Genomic DNA, 26,597 nt, shown 5'->3' on the forward strand with positions numbered 1-26,597 from the left:
ACGGCTACGTGGTCCCATGGTGTTTATACTTGCATACTATTGTTTGTACAGATGAACGTGGTACCTTCAGGCATTTGGAAATTGCTCCCATGGATGAACCAGACTTGTGGAGGTCTACAATTTTTCTTTCTGAGGTCTTCTTTAGATTTTCCCATGATGTCAAGCAAAGAGGCAAAGAGTTTGAAGGTAGGCCTTGAAATACATCCACAGGTACATCTCCAATTGACTCAAATGATGTCAATTAGCCTATCAGAAGCTTCTAAAGCCATGACATCCTTTTCTAGAATTTTCAAAGATGTTTAAAGGCACAGTTAACTTAGTGTATGTAAACTTCTGACCCACTGGAATTGTGATACAGTGAATTATATGTGAAATAATCTGTCTGTAAACAATTGTTGGAAAAATTACTTGTGTCACGCACAAAGTAGATGTCCTAACCGACTTGCCAAAACTATAGTTTGTTAACAAGAAATGTGTGTAGTGGTTGAAAAATGAGTTTTAATGACTCCAACCTAAGTGTATGTAAACTTCCGACTTCAACTGTACAGTGGGGGAAAAAAGTATTTAGTCAGCCACCAATTGTGCAAGTTCTCCCACTTAAAAAGATGAGAGAGGCCTGTAATTTTCATCATAGGTACACGTCAACTATGACAGACAAAATGATTTTAAAAATTCCAGAAAATCACATTGTAGGATTTTTTATGAATTTATTTGCAAATTATGGTGGAAAATAAGTATTTGGTCAATAACAAAAGTTTCTCAATACTTTGTTATATACCCTTTGTTGGCAATGACACAGGTCAAACGTTTTCTGTAAGTCTTCACAAGGTTTTCACACACTGTTGCTGGTATTTTGGCCCATTCCTCCATGCAGATCTCCTCTAGAGCAGTGATGTTTTGGGGTTGTCGCTGGGCAACACGGACTTTCAACTCCCTCCAAAGATTTTCTATGGGGTTGAGATCTGGAGACTGGCTAGGCCACTCCAGGACCTTGAAATGCTTCTTATGAAGCCACTCCTTCGTTGCCCGGGCAGTGTGTTTGGGATCATTGTCATGCTGAAAGACCCAGCCACGTTTCATCTTCAATGCCCTTGCTGATGGAAGGTTTTCACTCAAAATCTCACGATACATGGCCCCATTCATTCTTTCCTTTACACGGATCAGTCGTCCTGGTCCCTTTGCAGACAAACAGCCCCAAAGCATGATGTTTCCACCCCCATGCTTCACAGTAGGTATGGTGTTCTTTGGATGCAACTCAGCATTCTTTGTCCTCCAAACACGACGAGTTGAGTTTTTACCAAAAAGTTATATTTTGGTTTCATCTGACCATATGACATTCTCCCAATCCTCTTCTGGATCATCCAAATGCACTCTAGCAAACTTCAGACGGGCCTGGACATGTACTGGCTTAAGCAGGGGGACACGTCTGGCACTGCAGATTTGAGTCCCTGGCGGCGTAGTGTGTTACTGATGGTAGGCTTTGTTACTTTGGTCCCAGCTCTCTGCAGGTCATTCACTAGGTCCCCCCGTGTGGTTCTGGGAATTTTGCTCACCGTTCTTGTGATCATTTTGACCCCACGGGGTGAGATCTTGCGTGGAGCCCCAGATCGAGGGAGATTATCAGTGGTCTTGTATGTCTTCCATTTCCTAATAATTGCTCCCACAGTTGATTTCTTCAAACCAAGCTGCTTACCTATTGCAGATTCAGTCTTCCCAGCCTGGTGCAGGTCTACAATTTTGTTTCTGGTGTCCTTTGACAGCTCTTTGGTCTTGGCCATAGTGGAGTTTGGAGTGTGACTGTTTGAGGTTGTGGACAGGTGTCTTTTATACTGATAACAAGTTCAAACAGGTGCCATTAATACAGGTAACGAGTGGAGGACAGAGGAGCCTCTTAAAAAAGAAGTTACAGGTCTGTGAGAGCCAGAAATCTTGCTTGTTTGTAGGTGACCAAATACATATTTTCCACCATAATTTGCCAATAAATTCATTAAAAATCCTACAATGTGATTTTCTGGAGAAAAAAAAAACTCATTTTGTCTGTCATAGTTGACGTGTACCTATGATGAAAATTACAGGCCTCTCTCATCTTTTTAAGTGAGAGAACTTGCACAATTGGTGGCTGACTTAATACTTTTTTTCCCCAATGTATATGTTTGTTTGGGGTAGGGTGGGTGGGGCAGTATAATATCCATAAGGGGAGCAGCAATGATTCGGAAGTCCGGGGAGGGAGGAGGTGATGTGGTCTTTGACTAGCCTCTCGAAGCACTTCATGATGACGGAAGTGAGTTCTACGGGTCGGTAGTGATGTATATTCTTTAATTAGTTAGAAGATAGAACTGGGTTAATCACGAACATTGAGTTAGAATTGTGTGTTACTGGGCTAGGAATGTTATTGGGGCATTTCACTGTGTGGGGGTGAGTAGAGAAGAAACTACCCTAGGGTCAAAGTGCTTGCTCTTACTTCAATCCATGGCTGTCTTTTGTCTCTCTTCAAACATTGTGAAAGGAGCGGCACCAGGGTTGGATGGAGTTTGGGCTAGACCTTTTTGGTATCTTCTTGATTGATTACAGCATGGGGGGGGGGGTTGTGTCAAGAATTTAGGGCCTTGTCATATTGAGACTGTGCAAGACAGGGGAGCAGTAATTGGTTAGAGTAATAGTTCAGCCGTCCTCAGGGACAAAGGAAGTGGGTGTGGACTGATAAAGAGCGGGAAACTAAGCAGGGAGGGATTTGAACCTAGGGTGGAAGAACGGAAACTATATAGGTAGGAGGGAGAGAGAGAGACGGGGCGAATCTGCAGATTGGCCTGACTCTGTTGACATTATAATAAAGTCATTCTTGATTGCACAAACACTCTGGAAGATCTTATTTGTAATAAAGTATAGTGGTTATTTTCCACAAGATAATTGGCACCCAACGTGGGGCTGGTTATAGAGATCCCTGAGTGCTTTACCGTCGGAGGAAGTTTGAGCGACTCACACAGACTCAGTGGCCACTGTTTAAAAGGTGCTATGTTCTTACTTAAACTGTGTGTTTCGATCAGGCTGAATCTGAGGGTGGGGTACACAGAAGGGTTCTCTCTAAAATAAGGACCAAATTTAGCATAAGTACAGAGTTTTTGGTTGGAATGAGAAATAAGCATGCATGCAATGTGATTATAGATAAGGTAAATAAGACAAGCAGGCTAGTAGACAAGGTGTGTGTCCTGGATTAAAAGGAAATCAGAAGGAGTGTGTGTGTCCTGGTTTAAAAGGAAATCAGAAGGAGTGTGTGTGTCCTGGTTTAAAAGGAAATCAGAAGGAGTGTGTGTGTGTGTGTGTTTTCTCGGAGGGGTAGGACAAATCCAGTTGGAGGAACAGGTTACGTGTACGGGTGTCTAGGTTGTTAAAGTGATGTTCCGCTGGGACTGAATTAGGGGAAATTAACATGTGGCGATAAAGAATCATTAGAAATACGAATGCGGTGGAGATGAATAATATTGACATATGATGTATGTTATGTGGGGGTAATTGGTTAATGGAGAGTGGATAAAAGTGTGACAGTATAAATACGGAGCCGTATGTGGGGGGTGAGAGACAGTGCATAGAGCGTGTGAAAAGGTTTTAAGCAATATAATAATTATCTATCATTTCAGAAGCAGAGGTGATATAGTCAAGGAATTTTTGTATATTAGGGGAAAAATAGAATTCATCTGGTTAAGTCGTTATATCTGTTTTCAAATCAATGAATGTGGGTTTGACTCGTTGGCTGCTAAGGTATAATACGTTGAGCGTGTGAGATCTGTGTCCTTCAAAGCTATTTCGTGATAAATGTGGTATGTGCCAGATACTAAAAATACGGACCATTTAGAATTGGAATAACGGAGGATTTACTTGTCATTCAGTTAAAGTATAGATTCTGCATTAGATTTTCCAATTACGTTTATGGGGTTGCTTAGATTGATAGATCAGTCAGTGTTCATTTTGTGTTATAAGACTGAACGATTTAGCAGCTTGCTGATTTAAAATGGAACAACTCCCGTTTTCAACCGTCAGACGCTCTTATCCAGAGCGACATACAGGAGTGGTTAGGGTTGGGTGCCTTGCTCGGGGGCACATCGACAGATGTTTGCCTGGTCGGCTCGGGGATTAGAACCGGCAACCTTTCTGTTTGCTGGAACAGCGCTCTTGACCACTAGGCTACCCGCCGCCCGAACGAGTTGATAATTTGAAAGCTACTAGGAATACAATTGAATATGGGTGTGAATTCATTGTATGCTTGTAAATTATAGCCAGTGTTGTTTTACTAATTAGAGCAGAAAGGACAGGCTGGGGAAGGACAGGCTGGGGAAGGACAGGCTGGGGAAGGACAGGCTGGGGAAGGACAGGCTGGGGAAGGACAGGCTGGGGAAGGACAGGCCGGGGAAGGACAGGCCGGGGAAGGACAGGCTGGGGAAGGACAGGCTGGGGAAGGACAGGCTGGGGAAGGACAGGCTGGGGATTGCACTGGAGCTGTGGTAATGATTATTAGAATTTGATAACAGGGAAGTGATTTATGGCTCTGGTTCGTGGGTCCATCTGGTACGAATTGAGCTGTAAGATTTCAAGTAAAGGTCTAAATACTTGACTGGAAGACAGTGCTTTGATAAATTCTAATTGTTATTACTTTATTCGATAGGTTGCTTAACACCAGTGGTGTATGCAAATAGTTGGTGAATTCTAGAACGATCATTTATTTTCGTTACGGGGACCAGGGGATGCAAGGAGCTTTAGCTATTATGCTGAGGGAATAGCACCAACCTATAGTGGGTTCTAGATTTGTTGAATAAACAAACTTATATTTTAAACTAAAGTAACCACAATTATAAGATTATCAGAAAAAAGGCACAATTTAATGCGAAATAGTTATTACAATTATTAGTAATAGTTATTACAAGTGTCGTTGATCCAGTAATGATACAAGGATAAGTAGAGGAAAGGCAAGGGATTAAATCTCATTTAGGGAAAGAGGAAGAGTATGAAGATATATTAGGGAGAAAATACCATTAACTGAGGGATATAAAACATTTAGCTGAGAAACACAACAGGAATAATTTACCTTCCACCCTAATATAGACATCAGACCACACCAGAAGTAGAGATGGCAGGATCACCAGTAGCAATCATGAAGAGAAGGTTCCCAGATAATAGTGAAGATATTGGTAATATCTCTAACAAATGGGGAAAAAAGGACCAGAAAGATAGTAACTAAATTGCCAAAGGAGGGAACATTTGATGTAACCGTGTGCGAGGAAATGGATACACTAATAAAGAACTATAAAACAGGAAAGAAAGGGGAGAAGAGAAAGAAGAAGAGAGAGAAAGAGAGAGAAATCTCGAAAATATTCTGGGAGGAAGGAAAGAGTTGGAGGGACAGCATAGCCAAAGCCAGAAGGATGATAACGGAGAGGGAGAGGCTGGTTCAACTACACCACCACCATACACAGAAGGATGATAACGGAGAGGGAGAGGCTGGTTCAACTACACCACCACCATACACAGAAGGATGATAACGGAGAGGGAGAGGCTGGTTCAACTACACCACCACCATACACAGAAGGATGATAACGGAGAGGGAGAGGCTGGTTCAACTACACCACCACCATACACAGAAGGATGATAACGGAGAGGGAGAGGCTGGTTCAACTACACCACCACCATACACAGAAGGATGATAACGGAGAGGGAGAGGCTGGTTCAACTACACCACCACCATACACAGAAGGGGGGACAATATTCACAGGTTACAGGTCTAGTCTCAATAACAGGGAATGTAGAGATAGAAGAGGAAGAAAAGGGGAAACAACAGGTTTCCACGCCTCAAAGAGGAGACAAATCACATTTAGATATAGACTGTTATGGAGGACTGAGGGACATGTTAACAGAGCTAGAAAATTATGGGGTAGATGAACAAAAGTATGGAGGGCTAAAAGATGTGGAGAATACGACTGATGGAGAAGGTGAAGAGCTTAGACCGGATGCTGACTCTGATCAAGAACAGAGAGAGATAGAGGGAGGACTATCAGAGCAAGGAGCCACGGGAGGCAAACCTATAGTCACAGAATCAGGAACAGAGAGAGACAGAGGGAGGACTATCAGAGCAAGGAGCCACGGGAGGCAAACCTATAGTCACATAATTAGGTAAGGCACTATATGCTCATCTGGAAAAAGCAAAATTAAGAAACAGAAGGACAATAAAAAAGCCTGAGAAATATGGAGCTCAATGTCCCATTTTGGTAAAGGGGACACGGGTTCACTATGTGCCTTGGGGAACGCAGGACATGGAAGGTCTGGTGACTAGACTGGCTAACCTGCATGAAGGAGCAGACTGCCTAACCTGCATGAAGGAGCAGACTGGCTAACCTGCATGAAGGAGCAGACTGCCTAACCTGCATGAAGGAGCAGACTGCCTAATCTGCATGAAGGAGCAGACTGCCTAATCTGCATGAAGGAGCAGACTGCCTAATCTGCATGAAGGAGCAGACTGCCTAATCTGCATGAAGGAGCAGACTGCCTAATCTGCATGAAGGAGCAGACTGCCTAATCTGCATGAAGGAGCAGACTGCCTAATCTGCATGAAGGAGCAGACTGCCTAATCTGCATGAAGGAGCAGACTGCCTAACCTGCATGAAGGAGCAGACTGCCTAACCTGCATGAAGGAGCAGACTGGCTAACCTGCATGAAGGAGCAGGGAAATGGATTAGAACATTTGAAGAACAAACGATGGGGAAGCTGCTAGCGGTGGGAGACTTGAAGGCATTGCTGGCCAGGGTGGTGGGAGACCTGAAGGCATTGCTGGCCAGGGTGGTGGGAGACCTGAAGGCATTGCTGGCCAGGGCGGTGGGAGACCTGAAGGCATTGCTGGCCAGGGTGGTGGGAGACCTGAAGGCATTGCTGGCCAGGGTGGTGGGAGACCTGAAGGCATTGCTGGCCAGGGTAGTGGGAGTGGCCAAAATGGAGAACTTGATGCAGGCGGATGGCCTCATACCGGCGGGGCGGAGAACGGAGTGGCCTTTGACAATTATAGGACTGTGGCACACTCTGAGAATAGAGTATCCAGCCTAAATAGACCCTAAAGCACTAAGAGGGGAGCCATTGAGGGATAAAGAAAACCCGGCAGGGTACCTGGAGAACCAGCTGAAGAGGTGGCGACAAGAAACAGAAAGAGATCCAGAGGGGGATCCACTGATGACAACACTGTTCAGGACATCACTGATGGAAGCAATGCCAACGCCTGTCAGAAGCAGACTAGAAGATGTGGTGGGACTAACGTCAAAGTCACACAAAGAGTTCTGTGACCATGTTATCCACGCACTGGAGAAATACAGGAAGGATGAACAGAAACTGACAGATCAAGGGAGAGACATTCAAAGAAAACTGACACAGATGCAGCTGGAAGAGCTGACAAGAAAGGACAAAAAGACAACACAAGCTCCAGTGATCACTCCGGTCCCGACGGAGGAGGGTGGCATGGTACCTGTCATCCAGGGAGATCAATAACCACTGCCTCAGCAGCAAGGCCAAAGAGCTCCTGCCTTACCAGTAGTGAATGTGTATACACACCAATCCCCTGGACAGTGGCAAAACAAGAATAATGAAAATGGACCCAAGAATCAATGGTACCAACCCCAGCATCAGATACACCCGAATGGTGGACCAAGAAGACCTGGAGGTGCAATCAATCAGGACATACAATAAGGAGTTGTCCCACCAAGTCGTGGTGGCCTAGGCAACCACAACATGGTAATTGGCTAGGAAATGGGCCCAGCTCAGCTGAATGGCAGCAGTCTCAGACAAAGGCTCCACAAGGCCCAGTGAACCCGTGGGGAGGACCAGATCATGGACACTAGGGATGCCCAGGGAATCCGGCCCAGTGAACCCGTGGGCAGGACCAGATCAGGGATACTAGGGATGCCCAGGGAATCCGGCCCAGTGAACCCGTGGGGAGGACCAGATCAGGGATACTAGGGATGCCCAGGGAATCCTAGAGGGGAGGGTCAGCTAGTGGCAGTAACTATGCAGGCTGATGAAGAACCTATGCTGCAGGTTCAGGTGAATCATAGAGGCCCACCCATGATGATAGATACTGGAGCAACTTACTCATGGGTAAGTCCAAATGATGCCTCTCACCTCCCCATGTCGGGCAAATATGCAAAGACAGTAGGATTTTCGGGGAACAAACGCAGCTAATACCTATGACAGGTTCAGTAAAACTAGAAGCAGGAGGAAAGTTGCCTGCATACCTATATTAGTATCAGAACAAACTCCAGTTAATCTATTAGGAAGAGATGCACTGTGTAGAATGGGCATCCAAATCAAATGCACATCAGAGGGACTAATAATAGATCAGGAAGGTGTACGTCCACAGATGATGATGGCTATGGGAAAAACAGCAAATGCGTATTGGATAGGGAACATAGAAGCACCAATACAAGAGGTACTAACGAAGTGGGGGAAGTTCATAAGGGCTCAAATTCCAGAAATGAATCCACCAAAATTAGGCTATCATTGTACACTACAATATGACCTATATCAAAATAATTTGCTCGAACAACTATGGTTGAAGAAGGCATGGGGTAAACCGGCCTCTATGAGATCGCAGTATTTTGTGATAGGGAAAGAAGGGGCAGCAGTGGAAGCACAGGATGCTCCAGGATCTGATATCATAAAGACTTGGTTTGATATACCAGGAACAGAACCTCACATAACACTTTTAGTGGCAGAGAGATATCAGGCAAGGGACTTAGGACCAATTATGGAAAAAGCTAAGAGTACACAATGGGAAAATACAGAGAATCCATTGATTTTCCAGTCTGCTGACAAGAACTTGATTAAAGTCCCCTACAGTATAAATGATGAGGGAGATGTAGGAGACCACGTCTCAAATAACATTTTGATAGATACTTGGGATCAAATATCACTGATTCCTTACACTGAGGAATTGATTGACTGTATTTGTGAGAGGGAGGAGTATTACATTCAGTGGGGTTAAAGAATCCTTCCGAGGGTCAAAGATAATGGATTCTGAAAGGTGAAATGTAAATTGACAGTATGTATGGGTGACAGCGCGAATGAGGGTTACAAATAGTCAAATGGTGTATCATGCTGCATTTAAACAATCGCCAGAGGGGTTGAATTTGTGTGTTATGGATTGTAGTAAAGTGTTATGGGCGTCGAATGACGATGACACTAATGGGAGAAACCATCATCACATTAGTAAATGATTTTATAGAAGGGGGGCCACAGGGCATGTGGGAGAGTACAACCAACGAGGCAAGAGATGGCATATTTGAATTTCCGACTCACGAAGCATGTTGGGGGTGAATGAGTGGTAGCAGTGCGGCTAAGGAAAAGCCTAGGGGTTTAAATCATATAGGATTTCATTTCCTTTTATGTGCACTAGATTGTGGAATTCACTGGAAAAGGGAGCAGTCACAAGTGATGTTTGAGGGTTGTCTGAAAGAAGGGATCAGGAGATGTGGCAAGAGAGTGAGAATTTCGAATTTAGATTGTGTGGACTGATTAAGAGGTTTCAAAATGGAAACTAACTAAATATGTACTCTTTCTTCCAGGAAAAAGGGGGGAGTGATTCTCTTTTCTTTGTAATATTTTCTGAGACTAGATATAAGGCCTGGCCATTTTTGTTTGTTTATTGTTTTACTATAAAAGGTGTTCAAATAATCACAGACAAACCACTTAGTATGAAATGTTAGCTGTATAGGATTGTTATTTGGGTTTTGGGTTTTTTTCACGGGATGGGAGTGAAATATCTTAAAGGGGCAAACACATGTAATTTGGGCTTTTATTTACTGAGGGATAAGTAAGTATGTGTGAGTTATTTTGAAAAGAGCTATACTAAAGACATACTGTACACTTGGGATACAACATTTATTAAATGTTTTGACGGTTGTTAATTAGTAGTATACTATTTGATGGAACAATTAGTTGAATGATTTCAATGACCTCTGCAGTCTATCCTGGCTTTATAGTGTGATCTGATCATCCACACTATAAATCTTGGAGGCATGCTGAATTAGGGGGTTGATTTATAATAAGGAATTGTAAAGAAGTATATAATTTGGCATTAATCCTATATATCATCCCACACAGGACAAGGATGAAGTGGGAGAGTGTCACGATCGTCGGAGGAAGTGGACCAATGCGCAGCGTGATAAGTGAACATACTTTATTTTGTTGAGAACACCACACGAACAAAACAACAAACGATACAAAACGTGAAGTCCTTGGTTACAATACAAACCATACGGAACAAGATCCCACTACACACTGTGGAAAACAGGATGCCTAAGTATGGTTCCCAATCAGAGACAACAAGCAACAGCTGATACACGTTGCCTCTGATTGAGAACCACACCGGCCAACATAGAAACAAATGAACTAGATAATCCCCCTAGCACACAAAACACATTGAAACAACACACCCTGGCTCAACATAACAGAGTCCCAGAGCCAGGGCGTGACAGAGAGTTAGTCTTGAAGGGGAGATATCCTTGGATAACGAATGCAATTGGGTTAAGGTATCATCAAGGGTTGTCATTTTAAGTTATTATTTTTGGTTTAACAAGCAGTGTTGTTGTTGTTTTGTTTTTTGAACACATGAATCACGATGTGATGCATGTATCCAAAGGGGGGAAGGTGTTAACGTTTTTGATTTTGGGCTTACAGGAGTTTTAATGCTTTTTAATGGTTTTAATATCTTTTAATGGATTTTGGTAAGATATTCTAATTGTATTAAGGATATGAGCAGTAGTAATAATGTGTTATGGGTTAGGTTAAATCTTTTTTGTTTTTGTGATAGGAGGCAGGGTGTAGGGTCTATGAATTGAGGGGACTACAACGAGCTGGAAGGAGGTGCGCTTCATAATCTCAAGGCTTCTCTTGACGGATGAGAGGACATGAGTAGCATACTGTGTCTCACCTAACCTAACAATTTTCTTAAAATTTTCTTTTCATGGGTGAAGATAACTCTGCCCAACTGAATAGGATAATCTGAATATTTTCTGTGCCCTGGAGACTATGTGATGGCAAAAGACTACAGAAGAAAGAGTTGGAAAGACCCTATGTGGAGGGGCCTGTACCAGGTGTTGTTGGCTACCTCAATGATGGTAAAAGTGGTGGAGACAGATACTTAGATCCATGTTTCCCACTATAGAAGTGTTCCAACCCCAGCCATTGGGTAGCATTGTTGTCTTTTGTGTGTGTCTGTGCTTGTGTGTCCTTGCAGCAGTAACTCAGAGCTTCCTTATGGGTAGGCTGGTAGAAGGACACTCATCGCAGACCGATGTCGATAGATTGAGAGGGACTCTGGCTGATCTGGAGACCCTAGTGACGGGAGAAGGTTAACAGCTAAAGGTGACCATACATCATCGTCCCGGTTACACCAACGGCGGTACGGATAGAGGGTAGCGCGATCGGGTATCATCTAAACCATTGTCCCAGAGTGAGGGAACTGATGACTAAGAGACCGCCGAGAGATTCCAGACCTCCAAGACGCACCAGATATCCTCATCATCGATTTCTCTGCACTTGACTAGTTCCCTGAGAATAAGGGGAATGGGGTACTGATAATAGTAGAGAGCAGAAGAACAAGACATAGAAGGGATATAGACAGGATTAAAATGTATATTCCTGCACAGGCAGGAACCATAACTAAAATACAGAAAGGGATCACTATTAAAATACAAGGGTTAAATGGTTATTGGTGTGGGAGGAACCAGCACAAGGAGTATGGGGAAATCACATGGGGTAACGGTGACCTTAAGATAATAAAAAGAAAAAGACAGATGGATCATAGACATAAGAATAACAGCCCAGGACTTAGATAAACAATTTGATGTAGTACTTATAAGTGCTACATTTCCAGGGGGTAGGGTTGATGAAGTAATTGTTCCTTGGGAAAGTGCATTAAACCTTTACATGTTAGAGCCATACCAAATGCAGAAGAAAGGGAATGGAAGGAAGCGTTAAACAATGACTGGTATAGATGAGTACAATATATTACATTACAATTAAATAAAGAAAATATTCTAATATGCACCACATCTCTGTTTTAAATAATTAACAGTAGTTCAAAATCTTCACAGTTACCAGAACTGTGTGCTAGGATTCAATCACAACTTTTGTAATATTTAGGGAATTCTAACTATAAACAAGTTTATGATCAACCAGGATGAGGAGAGAAGTGTTGGAATAGGAACAAGGAAAAGGGAAACACCAGAGTAATGTCAAATAGATTATGAGGAAATATAGGAATGTTACATTAAAACAATTGGGTTATATAATTTGGGAGATTTCAAGGGATGTTTTGGATTGGAAATTAACTCAACTGAACTGTTGTGATCTGTCCTTTCCTGAGGTTACTACGGATGGTGTCGTAATGCATAAGCAGAGATAATTCGGTCCAGAACGGTGTAAACCTCAATAAAAACCAAAAACCCTCTACCCGGCTGAAGAGGAGCAACAAAGGCGTTGAAGACGTTCCTGTCCGACACCACCTCTTGCCAGGAGACATGAATCCAGCATCAAATCAAAGCAATCAATTGCCTTCTCTTTTGTGCATTTTCTCTCAAGAATGTGACAGGAGTCCATGTGGAGTGAGCAGGAGGAAAGATCTATTCCAATACAACGTTCTTCATAGTTACTGGTTGGCAAAATGGACAAAACAGAATGATGGTGGAGGTGGGGCGGCTCAGGTGTGACATTGGAATTGGGGCATTGCCATGGGCAATCCAAGATGAACTATGAAGCTATCTGAAGAACATAATGAAGACGCCAGAAGATTGAGTGCCGGTAGAGGAAGGGAGTGTTAGTTGAGGTAGTATGTTGATTAAGGAGGTATTATACACTACTACATTTATAGTAATTTAGACTAGGAATGCATTAAGATAATGATCTGTTGTAATTCTTGTTATGAGGAAGGTAATGCTAAAATTATGGATAATACTGTATAAAGGTACATTCTGTGAGTGTCAATATGTGCCGAGGTGAGAGTTTTAACTTTGAATGATGGAACCAAGGTGACTGGCTAAGAATTGTCATTCTAAATTTGTTTTGGGTAACTAATTTGAGTATGATTATGAATTGTAAGCTGACTGATTGATCTGAATGAAGATATGTGAGTTAAAGATGTTGACACTATTTTTAAACATGTCCTAGGTAGTATGGTTAAAACAATGCTACGTTAGTTTTAATGTGTCAGGAGACTAACACTTATGTTGGAATTATTTTGAGTAGAAATAGTGATATTTTTATTATGAGTATAACCTTGAATGCAAATATTGTGATTGACAGCATAAACATGATATACTTTTGTAAGTTTATGGGATTAGTAACCCCATAAGGAGGGATATGATGTATATTATTTAATTAGTTAGAAGATAGAACTGGGTTAATCACGAACATTGAGTTAGAATTGTTTGTTACTGGGCTAGGAATGTTATTGGGGCATTTCACTGTGTGTGGGTGAGTAGAGAAGAAACTACCCTAGGGTCAAAGTGCTTGCTCTTACTTCAATCCATGGCTGTCTTTTGTCTCTCTTCAAACATTGTGAAGGGAGCGGCACCAGGGTTGGATGGAGTTTGGGCTAGACCTTTGTCTTTTTGGTATCTTCTTGATTGATTATAGCATGGGGGGGTTGTGTCAAGAATTTAGGGCCTTGTCATATTGAGACTGTGCAAGACAGGGGAGCAGTAATTGGTTGGGGTAATAGTTTAGCCGTCCTCAGGGACAAAGGAAGTGGGTGTGGAGTGATAAAGAGCGGGAAACTAAGCAGGGAGGGATTTGAACCTAGGGTGGAAGAACGGAAACTACAGTGGGGAAAAAAAGTATTTAGTCAGTCACCAATTGTGCAAGTTCTCACACTTAAAAAGATGAGAGAGGCCTGTAATTTTCATCATAGGTACACGTCAACTATGACAGACAAAATGAGAAAACAAATTCCAGAAAATCACATTGTAGGATTTTTAATGAATTTATTTGCAAATTAGGGTGGAAAATAAGTATTTGGTCACCTACAAACAAGCAAGATTTCTGGCTCTCACAGACCTGTAACTTCTTCTTTAAGAGGCTCCTCTGTCCTCCACTTGTTACCTGTATTAATGGCACCTGTTTGAACTTGTTATCAGTATAAAAGACACCTGTCCACAACCTCAAACAGTCACACTCCAAACTCCACTATGGCCAAGACCAAAGAGCTGTCAAAGGACACCAGAAACAAAATTGTAGACCTGCACCAGGCTGGGAAGACTGAATCTGCAATAGGTAAGCAGCTTGGTTTGAAGAAATCAACTGTGGGAGCAATAATTAGGAAATGGAAGACATACAAGACCACTGATAATCTCCCTCGATCTTGGGCTCCACGCAAGATCTCACCCCGTGGGGTCAAAATGATCACAAGAACGGTGAGCAAAAATCCCAGAACCACACGGGGGGACCTAGTGAATGACCTGCAGAGAGCTGGGACCAAAGTAACAAAGCCTACCATCAGTAACACACTACGCCGCCAGGGACTCAAATCCTGCAGTGCCAGACGTGTCCCCCTGCTTAAGCCAGTACATGTCCAGGCCCGTCTGAAGTTTGCTAGAGTGCATTTGGATGATCCAGAAGAGGATTGGGAGAATGTCATATGGTCAGATGAAAACAAAATATAACTTTTTGGTAAAAACTCAACTCGTCGTGTTTGGAGGACAAAGAATGCTGAGTTGCATCCAAAGAACACCATACCTACTGTGAAGCATGCGGGTGGAAACATCATGCTTTGGGGCTGTTTTTCTGCAAAGGGACCAGGACGACTGATCCGTGTAAAGGAAAGAATGAATGGGGCTATGTATCGTGAGATTTTGAGTGAAAACCTCCTTCCATGAGCAAGGGCACTGAAGATGAAACGTGGCTGGGTCTTTCAGCATGACAATGATCCCAAACACACCGCCCGGGCAACGAAGGAGTGGCTTCGTAAGAAGCATTTCAAGGTCCTGGAGTGGCCTAGCCAGTCTCCAGATCTCAACAACAACAAAGAATCCAGAAAAACGCATGTCAAAAATGTTATAAATTGATTTACATTCTAATGAGGGAAATAAGTATTTGAACCCCTCTCAATCAGAAAGATTTCTGTCTCCCAGGTGTCTTTTATACAGGTAACGAGCTGAGATTAGGAGCACACTCTTAAAGGGAGTGCTCCTAATCTCAGTTTGTTACCTGTATAAAAGACACCTGTCCACAGAAGCAATCAATCAATCAGATTCCAAACTCTCCACCATGGCCAAGACCAAAGTGCTCTCCAAGGATGTCAGGGACAAGATTGTAGACCTACACAAGGCTGGAATGGGCTACAAGACCATTATGTATTGGATCGTTAAAAAGACACAGTGTTTACACTACCTTGTCGTTTACCAATAAAATGGATGGATAGTGAAGTAGACATATTTGGTATTCACATCTCAAAAAATATAAATTAACTTACCGAAACTAATTTCAATAGAAAAGTTTGCAAAACATAAGATTCTGCAACCATGGAGAGGTAAATACTTGCTTATTCATGGAAAATCACATTGATTAAGTCTTTGGTCCTATCATAGTTACTTACTTACTAATGATGCTGCCTTCTCCAGACAACTAGTTTAAAAAAATCATATGAGCAAAAAATATTTCACTTTATTTGGAATGCTAAGCCAGACAAAATTAAATGTGCATATTTATATAATGAATATGAGTTTGGGGGGCTAAAATGATAAAATATTAAAGTTTTAAACCTCTCGCTAAAAGCTTCACTCATACATAAATTATACTTAAACCCAAAATGGTTCTCCAGTAGAATATTAAGAAAGGTTCATCCTTTGTTAAAAAAAACAGGTCACTTTATACAGGTCACAACTTCTCATTTCCGACTATTTGAAAATGACATTTTGTTTAAAGTATCACCCTTCCTTAAACAAGCCATACATAGCTTGTTACAATTTCAGTTTTGTCCTCCAGAAAAGATAGAACACATATAACAACAAATGTTATGGTTAAACTCAAATATACTGATTAATAAAAAACTATCTTTATGGAAAAAATGTAAAAAAATGTTATTATATTTATTAATGATATTATGAATAGATACGGTGGAGTTATGTCACATATGCAGCTATCAAAAATATATGGGAATGTCTGCTCAATCCAAACTTACAACCAACTGATTGCAGCATTACCACAACACTGGAGGAGGCAAGTGGAAAAGGGAGAAGGTAGGGAACTTGTTTGTCTGCCATATATTAAAGATACAAATTGGCTGAAAAGAATTAGCATAAATAGACAAATATATGTTTAATTTGAGGACAGAAAGGTTTACAGCTGCCCCATACAGGTTGCAAAATAAATGGGAAGAGATTTTCGATGTACCGATTCCACGGCACATGGTTTATGAACTGGTACAAAAAACAACACTTGATTCAACACTTAGAATTTTTCAATTTAAATTATTATACAAAATGTTTGCCACCAACAGAATGCTATATATATGGGGCATACAACAATCTCAGCTCTGTAGATGTTCCTGTGAAGAGACAGAATCACTAGATAATTTATTCTGGTATTGCCCCTATTGTTTCTGTTCACAGGTTCAGGAATGGTTAAACAATCACAACATTCACTTAAAATGAACCTTACAAATAGCAGTGTTGTGCGATTTGGAAAGCCATAGTCAGTCAATAAATAATATAGTAACACTCGTAGGAAAGGTTTTCATCTTTAACAATCTGTGGATTCTGTACGATTAGAAAGGTTCGAAATGTATGTAAAACATCACAGCACAAATGAAAAATATATGGCACATGGAAACCAAACGAGGGTGGTATATGGTGATAGGTGGGATGGGCTGAGAGTGGCTGAGGGGTGGTGTATGGTGATAGGTGGGATGGGCTGAGAGTGGCTGAGGGGTGGTGTATGGTGATAGGTGGGATGGGCTGAGAGTGGCTGAGGGGTGGTGTATGGTGATAGGTGGGATGGGCTGAGAGTGGCTGAGGGGTGGTGTATGGTGATAGATGGGATGGGCTGAGAGTGGCTGAGGGGTGGTGTATGGTGATAGGTGGGATGGGCTGAGAGTGGCTGAGGGGTGGTGTATGGTGATAGATGGGATGGGCTGAGAGTGGCTGAGGGGTGGTGTATGGTGATAGGTGGGATGGGCTGAGAGTGGCTGAGGGGTGGTGTATGGTGATAGGTGGGATGGGCTGAGAGTGGCTGAGGGGTGGTGTATGGTGATAGGTGGGATGGGCTGAGAGTGGCTGAGGGGTGGTGTATGGTGATAGGTGGGATGGGCTGAGAGTGGCTGAGGGGTGGTGTATGGTGATAGGTGGGATGGGCTGAGAGTGGCTGAGGGGTGGTGTATGGTGATAGGTGGGATGGGCTGAGAGTGGCTGAGGGGTGGTGTATGGTGATAGTTGGGATGGGCTGAGAGTGGCTGAGGGGTGGTGTATGGTGATAGGTGGGATGGGCTGAGAGTGGCTGAGGGGTGGTGTATGGTGATAGGTGGGATGGGCTGAGGGGTGGTGTATGGTGATAGATGGGATGGGCTGAGAGTGGCTGAGGGGTGGGATTAAAGAGCTTATGTTCAGTAATGTACTATTGTTATGTGATTGCTGTATATAAAAGTATAATGTATATCAAAATGTGTATGTAAAATGCATCTGTAAAATGTATGTCCAGTTCCAGTCATAAGTTTCATACACCTCCTCATTCCAGGGTTTTTCTTTGTTAATACTATTTTTTACATTGTAGAATAATAATGAGACACCGAAACTATGAAATAACACATATGGGATCATGCAGTAACCAAAAAAGTGTTAAACAGATCAAAATATATTTTGTATTTGAGATTCTTCAAATAGCCACCCTTTGCCTTGATGACAGCTTTGCACACTCAAATAAAGAAAATCCCTTGAATGAGTAGGTGTGTCAAAACGTTTGACTGGTACTGTATATGTAGCAGAAAAGCTGTAAAAAAAAAGAAAAAAAAAAAAGATATGTGTCCTCCAAAAGGGTGGTGGATGGGTTAATTAAAAAATTAAAAAATTAAAAATCTAAAATACAAGCAAAGTCGAGCTAGTGTAAAAAAGTAGGGTGTGTTGTTACAAGTAGGGATCTGTTTGGGTTAGTTTAGGCTTCAGGTACGTACCGAGGAGGGGTTCTTGCTCGGTGGTGGAGGGGATCAGTTTGGGTTCGTCTATCCAGGGGGTGGCGTGCACCGCGACGCTCCAGTCACTCCAGGTGCCGATCTCTGTGTCCTTAGCCGCCACCTGGATGATGTACTCCTTCCCTATATACGCATCGGTTATGGTGTGGAACGTACTGTCTGACAACTCCACCTGAAACACACCAATCAGAGAGAAGTACCATCCGTTATGGTGTGGGACGTACTGTCTGACAACTCCACCTGAAACACACCAATCAGAGAGAAGTACCATCCGTTATGGTGTGGAACGTACTGTCTGACAACTCCACCTGAAACACACCAATCAGAGAGAAGTACCATCCGTTACGGTGTGGGACGCACTGTCTGACAACTCCACCTGAAACACACCAATCAGAGAGAAGTACCATCCGTTACGGTGTGGGACGCACTGTCTGACAACTCCACCTGAAACACACCAATCAGAGAGAAGTACCATCCGTTATGGTGTGGAACGTACTGTCTGACAACTCCACCTGAAACACACCAATCAGAGAGAAGTACCATCCGTTATGGTGTGGAACGTACTGTCTGACAACTCCACCTAAAACACACCAATCAGAGAGAAGTACCATCCGTTATGGTGTGGAACGTACTGTCTGACAACTCCACCTGAAACACACCAATCAGAGAGAAGTACCATCCGTTATGGTGTGGAACGTACTGTCTGACAACTCCACCTGAAACACACCAATCAGAGAGAAGTACCATCCGTTATGGTGTGGAACGTACTGTCTGACAACTCCACCTAAAACACACCAATCAGAGAGAAGTACCATGGGTTATGGTGTGGAACGTACTGTCTGACAACTCCACCTGAAACACACCAATCAGAGAGAAGTACCATCCGTTATGGTGTGGAACGTACTGTCTGACAACTCCACCTGAAACACACCAATCAGAGAGAAGTACCATCCGTTATGGTGTGGAACGTACTGTCTGACAACTCCACCTGAAACACACCAATCAGAGAGAAGTACCATCCGTTATGGTGTGGAACGTACTGTCTGACAACTCCACCTGAAACACACCAATCAGAGAGAAGTACCATCCGTTATGGTGTGGAACGTACTGTCTGACAACTCCACCTGAAACACACCAATCAGAGAGAAGTACCATCCGTTATGGTGTGGAACGTACTGTCTGACAACTCCACCTGAAACACACCAATCAGAGAGAAGTACCATCCGTTATGGTGTGGAACGTACTGTCTGACAACTCCACCTGAAACACACCAATCAGAGAGAAGTACCATCCGTTATGGTGTGGAACGTACTGTCTGACAACTCCACCTAAAACACACCAATCAGAGAGAAGTACCATCCGTTATGGTGTGGAACGTACTGTCTGACAACTCCACCTGAAACACACCAATCAGAGAGAAGTACCATCTGTTACGGTGTGGAACGTACTGTCTGACAACTCCACCTGAAACACACCAATCAGAGAGAAGTACCATCCGTTATGGTGTGGGACGTACTGTCTGACAACTCCACCTGAAACACACCAATCAGAGAGAAGTACCATCCGTTATGGTGTGGGACGTACTGTCTGACAACTCCACCTGAAACACATTCAAACAAATTGATGTAATACATGAGTAAAACACTAACACCACTGAGGGTCACTTCTGATGTGGACCACATGCTCAACACTAGTAGATGGAGGCACTTTAACCCATTATGGTGAAAACAAAGCTCATTTAGGGAAACACTATTACACTGAAAATAAGCAATTCTACACCTGTCTGTGAGAAAGAAACAACTTGGACAATTTATTTTCATGAGCATGGCCTTATTTTACAGCATATTTTGAAATTATCCCACACCTTGACCTGTGGCCTTTACCGCGTCCATAAAATAAGACGTGCTTTGCGTACTCGTCTCCACTCAACTAGCTACCCAGTGTAGTGTCATACACACACAGTAGCCGCAGCCGCTCGCCAGTTAACCCTCTTTCATCAAAAGGACTGACCACTTCCTCACAAAAAAAGTATTAAATCCAGTCAAACCAACATGGCATTCGCCAAGATACGCAAGGTAGACCAGGAGAACCGTCAATTCAAAACTGACTGGACTGAGATGTATTGCTTTTTTTTACCGGACCACAACAGTGCTATGCCCACATGCTTAATATGCATGCAGACTGTAGCTGTAATCAAAGCGGACAATCTGAAGCGGCATTTTAACTCTATTCATGCTGCCAGTTTTAATGCAAACTACCCAGAAGAATCTGACCAGCGCAAACAAAAAATTGCAAGCATGTTAATGTCATACAAGCACTCGGTTTTAACTATGTGTAAAACAACATCGGCACAAGAGAGCGCAACAGCTGCCTCATTACACGTTTCCTGGAAGCTTGCAAGAGCTAAGAAGCCATTCGCCGATGCAGAGTTACTTAAACAATGTGCAATCGACATGGCTGCCGAAGTTTTAAACCAAGAGGAACCAATTAAAAAATAAGTTGTTGAGCTGTTGAAGCAAGTGCCGCTGTCGGCTAACACGGCAACCAGAAGAGTCGAAGTTTTAGCGGAGGAGTGCTTTTCCAGTCTACTCACAGATTTGAGGAAAACCGAAGCATTCTCACTGGCAATAGACTGGTCTTGTGACCGAACCGACATGGAACAGCTGTCTGTGACCGAACCGACATGGAACAGCTGTCTGTGACCGAACCGACATGGAACAGCTGTCTGTGACCGAACCGACATGGAACAGCTGTCTGTGACCGAACCGACATGGAACAGCTTTCTGGGAGGAGCTGCTGTGTTTGATTTCTCTACCCGGGCGTACAACCGGGGAAATAATATTCAACCAGCTGACACAGTTCTTCGAAAGGAATGGCTTAGATGTGAGTAAAATTGTCTCTGTTGTTACCGACGGGGCTCCGTCAATGGTGGGACACCGCCAGGGCTTGGTAAGCAGGCTTTCTGCCGTTAACCCAGCACTCCTGGCATTTCACTTCATTATTCACAAGTCAGTTTTGTGCGCAAAACTGTGTGGAAAAATGAATGAGACCACGGATACTGTGACTCGACTAGTTAACTTTGTCCGTGAGAGCTCTAGTCTGCAGCATCGCCTTTTTTGAGCATTACTCGAGGAAATGTCAGCTGAACACAAGGATCTTTTTCTCCACAACGACGTTCGCTGGCTGAGCAAAGGCCGTGTGTTGGAGAGGGGGTGTGACCTGCGTGATGAACTTGTGTCATTTTTATCCAGCCTGCAGAGCCAAAAAGCCAGCGACTTTTTGAGCTTTTTAACTGACAACAAGGTGATATCAGATGTTACTTTTTTGTGTGACATCATGTCTCATCTAAATCATCTTAACCTGCGACTACAAGGCAAGAACCACACTGTTGCTGACATGTATGAGGCGATTGAAGCTTTCCGGGTCAAAGCCGCACCTCCTGGAGAGAGACATTTGCACTTTCCACGTCTGCGTGAGCATTGTGAGAAGAATAAAATGCAGGAAGATCCAGCAATGAAGGATTTTGTGTCCCGGCTGGCAGAAAACTTCAAGGAAAGAGTTGAAAGCTCCCCTAAACTCTCAGCTGACATCCTTCTCTTCGTAAGACGGCCGTTTTCTGTGTCAGCTGACGGCCAGTGGACTGCAGAGGCCAAAAAGCTGGTGCCTTCCATAGATGAGGCTGCTCTGCAGATGGAAATCTTGGAGATGGGAACATCTGATTTGCTCAAAGCTCAACACAAGGATGCACTGGTGAGTGACTTTTGGATTAACGTGGTTCCCCAAGCTCGTTTTAAAAACACCAGAGATATTGCAATGCTCCTACTCACGATGTTCCCCTCAACATACATCTGTGAATCAGCATTTTCTTCAATGAATGCTATCAAGAGCCAGGACAGAAACAGACTCTCAGATTCAAATCTTGTACAGTGCCTCAGGATTGCCACAACATAATACAAGCCTGACATCAGAAAGGTTGCCTCATCCCGTCGCTCTCACTTCTCTTACTGATTGGTGAGTGAACCAGATCGAATAATTTTTTTGCTATTTTTCAATCTTCTTGTGGTATAATAATTATTACAATGAAATAACCATTTCATATTTAATAGCATGTTTCCTACTAAATATGCTACACAGCTTAAATAAAAGTAAATGGCATCCAACTAGTTAGTAAAATTTTAAACATAATACACAGCAATAAAAAAAAATTATACACTAATAAAAGCTAATTAATTATATTGTCACATTAATATCAAACACTTTTGGTTGTTAACAGCTTGATATTATTTGGTTCACATATTTTAAAAGTTTAAAAACTAACGTGGCATATTCTGATAACACATTTGAAAAGTACCTAACTAAAAACCTCTGTCTGTCTGTGTTTGTCCTTCTCTCTTCTCTTAGAAAGAGCGCCTGAACGCAGATATCCAGAGCATGGGTGTTCCAGACAGAAGTGGCCGCTGTGTGTGTGTGTGTGTGTGTGTGTGTGTCTGTGTGTGTGTGTGTGTGTGTGTGTGTGTGTGTGTGTGTGTGTGTGTGTGTGTGTGTGTGTGTGTGTGTGTGTGTGTGTGTGTGTGTGTGTGTGTGTGTGTGTCTGAATGTGTTTGCTGGACTTTTTGTTTGCTGACTGTTTGCACAGAATATGCTCCAGGGGCATTTCATAATTAAATAGTTGGTTTTGGACTAATTTAGTATTTTTCATTTTTCTCTTATGTGACTCCTAACACAACTACTAATAATTATAAAATCACAATAGAAGTGAAAACTGATAAAACATAAAACTGTCGCCAAAAAAACAAACATGTTGGCCCTCGGCTTGGCATGCCTGACCAAATTTGGCCCTTTTGGAAATCTAATTGGGGAACCCTGCCATATTGGATGACTGTCATTCAAATTCCATTCACCCAGTTAAATGTAACATTGATAGGTTTAGGCTACTACAAAATACTAAATTTTTCCCTGGTACCCTTCATGAGGTTCCTATAACTTGGCCTATGAATGAAAGTTTACAACGTAGGAGCACACAGGATGAGAGACAAATTTGATGTGACAGACAGTGACATTCAATACCGCCTTGCACACTCTTGCCTGCATCTAGCTGATATTGGGTGTAATCATTAGTCCAACAGTTGCAAACGAGAGTTTCTATTGGACAAATTCAGGTGTTTTGTTCCGTTTGCTTCTGTTTAAGAAACGATTTTCAACAGAATCGGTGGAATGAATACACCCCTGATCACGCGTGAACACTGTTCACAATTTCATAGCAGCCACGGTGTATTCCTTCTCGCATCTACTTTATCTGCTCTCCTCCTTTCAACTCTTCCCTTCCCTTGTGGACTTCAATGCACAACACATCAGCTGTATGTGACCAGGCGAAAAAACCTTTCGAAGCCAAACCGCTACGCACAGCCTACATCGTTGTCACCATATTAGCTAATGTAACGTCATAGTCAGTATAGCTAATAAAACTAATGCGTTAGTAAACCTGCTACAATCATGCAGTAACATTACAGTATACAGTCAGTAAGCAGTTACACTGGCGGGCCCCGGTGGCAATAAATTAGTAAAACCAAAAGCTTACCTTGACTTGGAAGAATTCCAGTGTTGTGTTGGATAGTCATAGCCAGCTAGCTAACATAGCATCCCTCTGTTTGAGCAGGGTATTTCAGTAGGCTAAACTAGCCAGCTAGCTAACATAGCATCCCTCTGTTTGAGCAGGGTGTTTCAGTAGGCTAAACTAGCCAGCTAGCTAACATAGCATCCCTCTGTTTGAGCAGGATGTTTCAGTAGGCTAAACTAGCTAGCTAGCTAACATAGCATCCCTCTGTTTGAGCCGCGTGTTTCAGTAGGATAAACTAGCTAGCTAGCTAACATAGCATTCCTCTGTTTGAGCCGCGTGTTTCAGTAGGATAAACTAGCTAGCTGCATTTGCTTCTCTTGCTCCTCTTTCATTTAGGAATACATTAATTTGTTAGAAACTGTTCAACTATTTTCTTTCTATCTCTTTGACTCAACTACTCACCCCATTTGATGCACTGCAGTGCTAGCTAGCTGTAGCTTATGCTTTCAGTACTAGATTCATTCTCTGATCCTTTGATTGGGTGGACACCATGTCAGTTCATGCTGCAAGAGCTCTGATAGGTTGGAGAACGTCCTCCGGAAGTTGTCATAATTACTGTGTAAGTCTATGGAAGGGGGTGAGAACCATGAGCCTCCTAGGTTTTGTATTGAAGTCAATGTACCCAGAGGAGGACGGAAGCTAGCTGTCCTCCGGCTACACCATGGTGCTACCCTACAGAGTGCTGTTGAGGTTACTGTAGACCAGGGTTCTTCAATTCCGGTCCTGGAGGGCCAAAACACCTCTGTTTTTCATCCTCTCCTTCTAATCAGGGGCTAATTCAGACCTGGGACACCAGGTGAGTGCAATTAACTACCAGGTAGAAATAAAAAAGAGAACTGTTTCGGCCCTCCAGGACCGGAATTGAAGAACCCTACTGTAGACTTTCTTTGCAAAATAGTGTGTTTTAATCAATTATGACAAGTGATTGTATTTAGTATAGTTCTATCTAAAAAGGATAACTTTTTAAATGTTAAATTTTTTTCCTTTTTTGAAATTCAGTGAGGAGGATGGTCCTCCTCTTCCTCCACTGAGGAGCCTCCAATGATGGAGGCACCTTAACCCATTATGGTGAAAACAAAGCTCATTTAGGGAAACACTATTACACTGAAAATAAACAACTTGTAGTTTAACACTCAGCTCTGCTCTCAGACTGCTGCTCTGAAACTGTCACAACTTCTCCTGACATGCTTAACAGCCTGACTACCTGAATAATAATAATAAGACATTTAGCAGACGCTTTTATCCAAAGCGACTTACAGTCATGTGCACATACATTTTTACGTATGGGTGGTCCCTCGGATCAAATCCACTACCCTGGCGTTACAAGCGCCATGCTCTACCAATTGAGCTACAGAGGACCACAAGCTTTGTAAACAACGTGTGTTGACTAACAGTGAAATGCTTACTTACGGGTCCTTTTCCAACAATGCAGTTAGATACAAAAAATTGTGACAGGAGGGATAAATACACAGTGAATAACAATAATTAGTAAAACAATAACATGGGAGTACCAGTACAAAGTCGATATGCAGGGGTACGAGGTAATTGAGGTAGCTATGTACATATGGGTAGGGGTAAAGTGACTACGCAACAGCATAGATAAGAGAGTAGCAGCAGCGTGTGTGGTGAGCGTGAAAGTGTGTGCATGAGACGTCAGTATGCATGTGTGCGGGCATATGTAGTGTGTGTGTGAGTTGGGGTGTCAGTATGTGAGAGTGTGTGGGTAGAGTCCAGTATGTGTGCATAAAGTAGGTAAAAACTCGTTTGTGCAAAAAAAGCCAATGCAGGCAGTCCGGGTAGCCATTTCACTAGCTATTTAGCAGTCTTGTTTAGCAGTCTTATGGCTTGGGGGAACCAAAGGTTTTTCATTCATGAAATAATGTGAATGTGCGAATTGAGGATTAAAACCAAACAACAACAAACATATTGAGCGTCACTGAATACTGCAAGGAAAGGAATTGGGAATGTTACAACCTCAAGAGTAGAATAGAAAAATGATCTACAGTTGAAGTCGGAAGATTACACACACTTAGGTTGGAGTCATTAAAACTCGTTTTCCAACCACTCCACAAATTTATTGTTAACAAACTATAGTTTTGGCAAGTTGGTTAGGACATCTACTTTGTGCATGACACAAGTATATTTCCAAAAATTGTTTACAGACAGATTATTTCACTTATTATTCACTGTATCACAATTCCAGTGGGTCAGAAGTTTATAAACACTAAGTTGACTGTGCCTTTAAACAGCTTGGAAAATTCCAGAAAATGATGTCATGGCTTTAGAAGCTTCTGATAGGCTAATTGACATCATTTGAGTCAATTTGAGGTGTACCTGTGGATGTATTTCAAGGCCTACCTTCAAAAGAATCATGGGAAATCGAAATAAATTGAAAAAAATAATTGTAGACCTCCACAAGTCTGGTTCATCCTTGGGAGCAAATTCCAAACGCCTGAAGGTACCACGTTCATCAGTACAAACAATAGTACGCAAGTATAAACACCATGGGACCACGCAGCCGTCATACCGCTCAGGAAGGAGACACGTTCTGTCTCCTAGAGAGTAACGTACTTTGGTGTGAAAAGTGCAAATCAATCCCAGAACAACAGCAAAGGTCCTTGTGAAGATGCTGGAGGAAACAGGTACAAAAGTATCTATATCCACAGTAAAACGAGTCCTATATCGACATAACCTGAAAGGCCGCTCAGCAAGGAAGAAGCCACTCCTCCAAAACCACCATAAAAAAGACAGACTACGGTTTTGCAACTGTACATG

At 42.6% G+C, this 26,597-nt stretch overlaps 1 protein-coding gene across 1 annotated transcript in view; it reads right to left on the minus strand.

Annotated features, from left to right (window-relative positions):
- LOC311127207 (ciliary neurotrophic factor receptor subunit alpha-like) overlaps nucleotides 1–26,597 on the minus strand; it is a 271,986-nt gene that overhangs the window by 24,788 nt on the left and 220,601 nt on the right. Inside the window, exon 6 of the mRNA XM_084159001.1 lies at nucleotides 18,188–18,377. Coding sequence (XP_084015127.1) covers nucleotides 18,188–18,377 — 190 coding nt within the window. The remainder of the gene's footprint in view (nucleotides 1–18,187; nucleotides 18,378–26,597) is intronic.

Source organism: Coregonus lavaretus, assembly GCF_964263955.1.
Source record: "Coregonus lavaretus genome assembly, chromosome: 4".
Lineage (NCBI taxonomy): Eukaryota > Metazoa > Chordata > Actinopteri > Salmoniformes > Salmonidae > Coregonus > Coregonus lavaretus.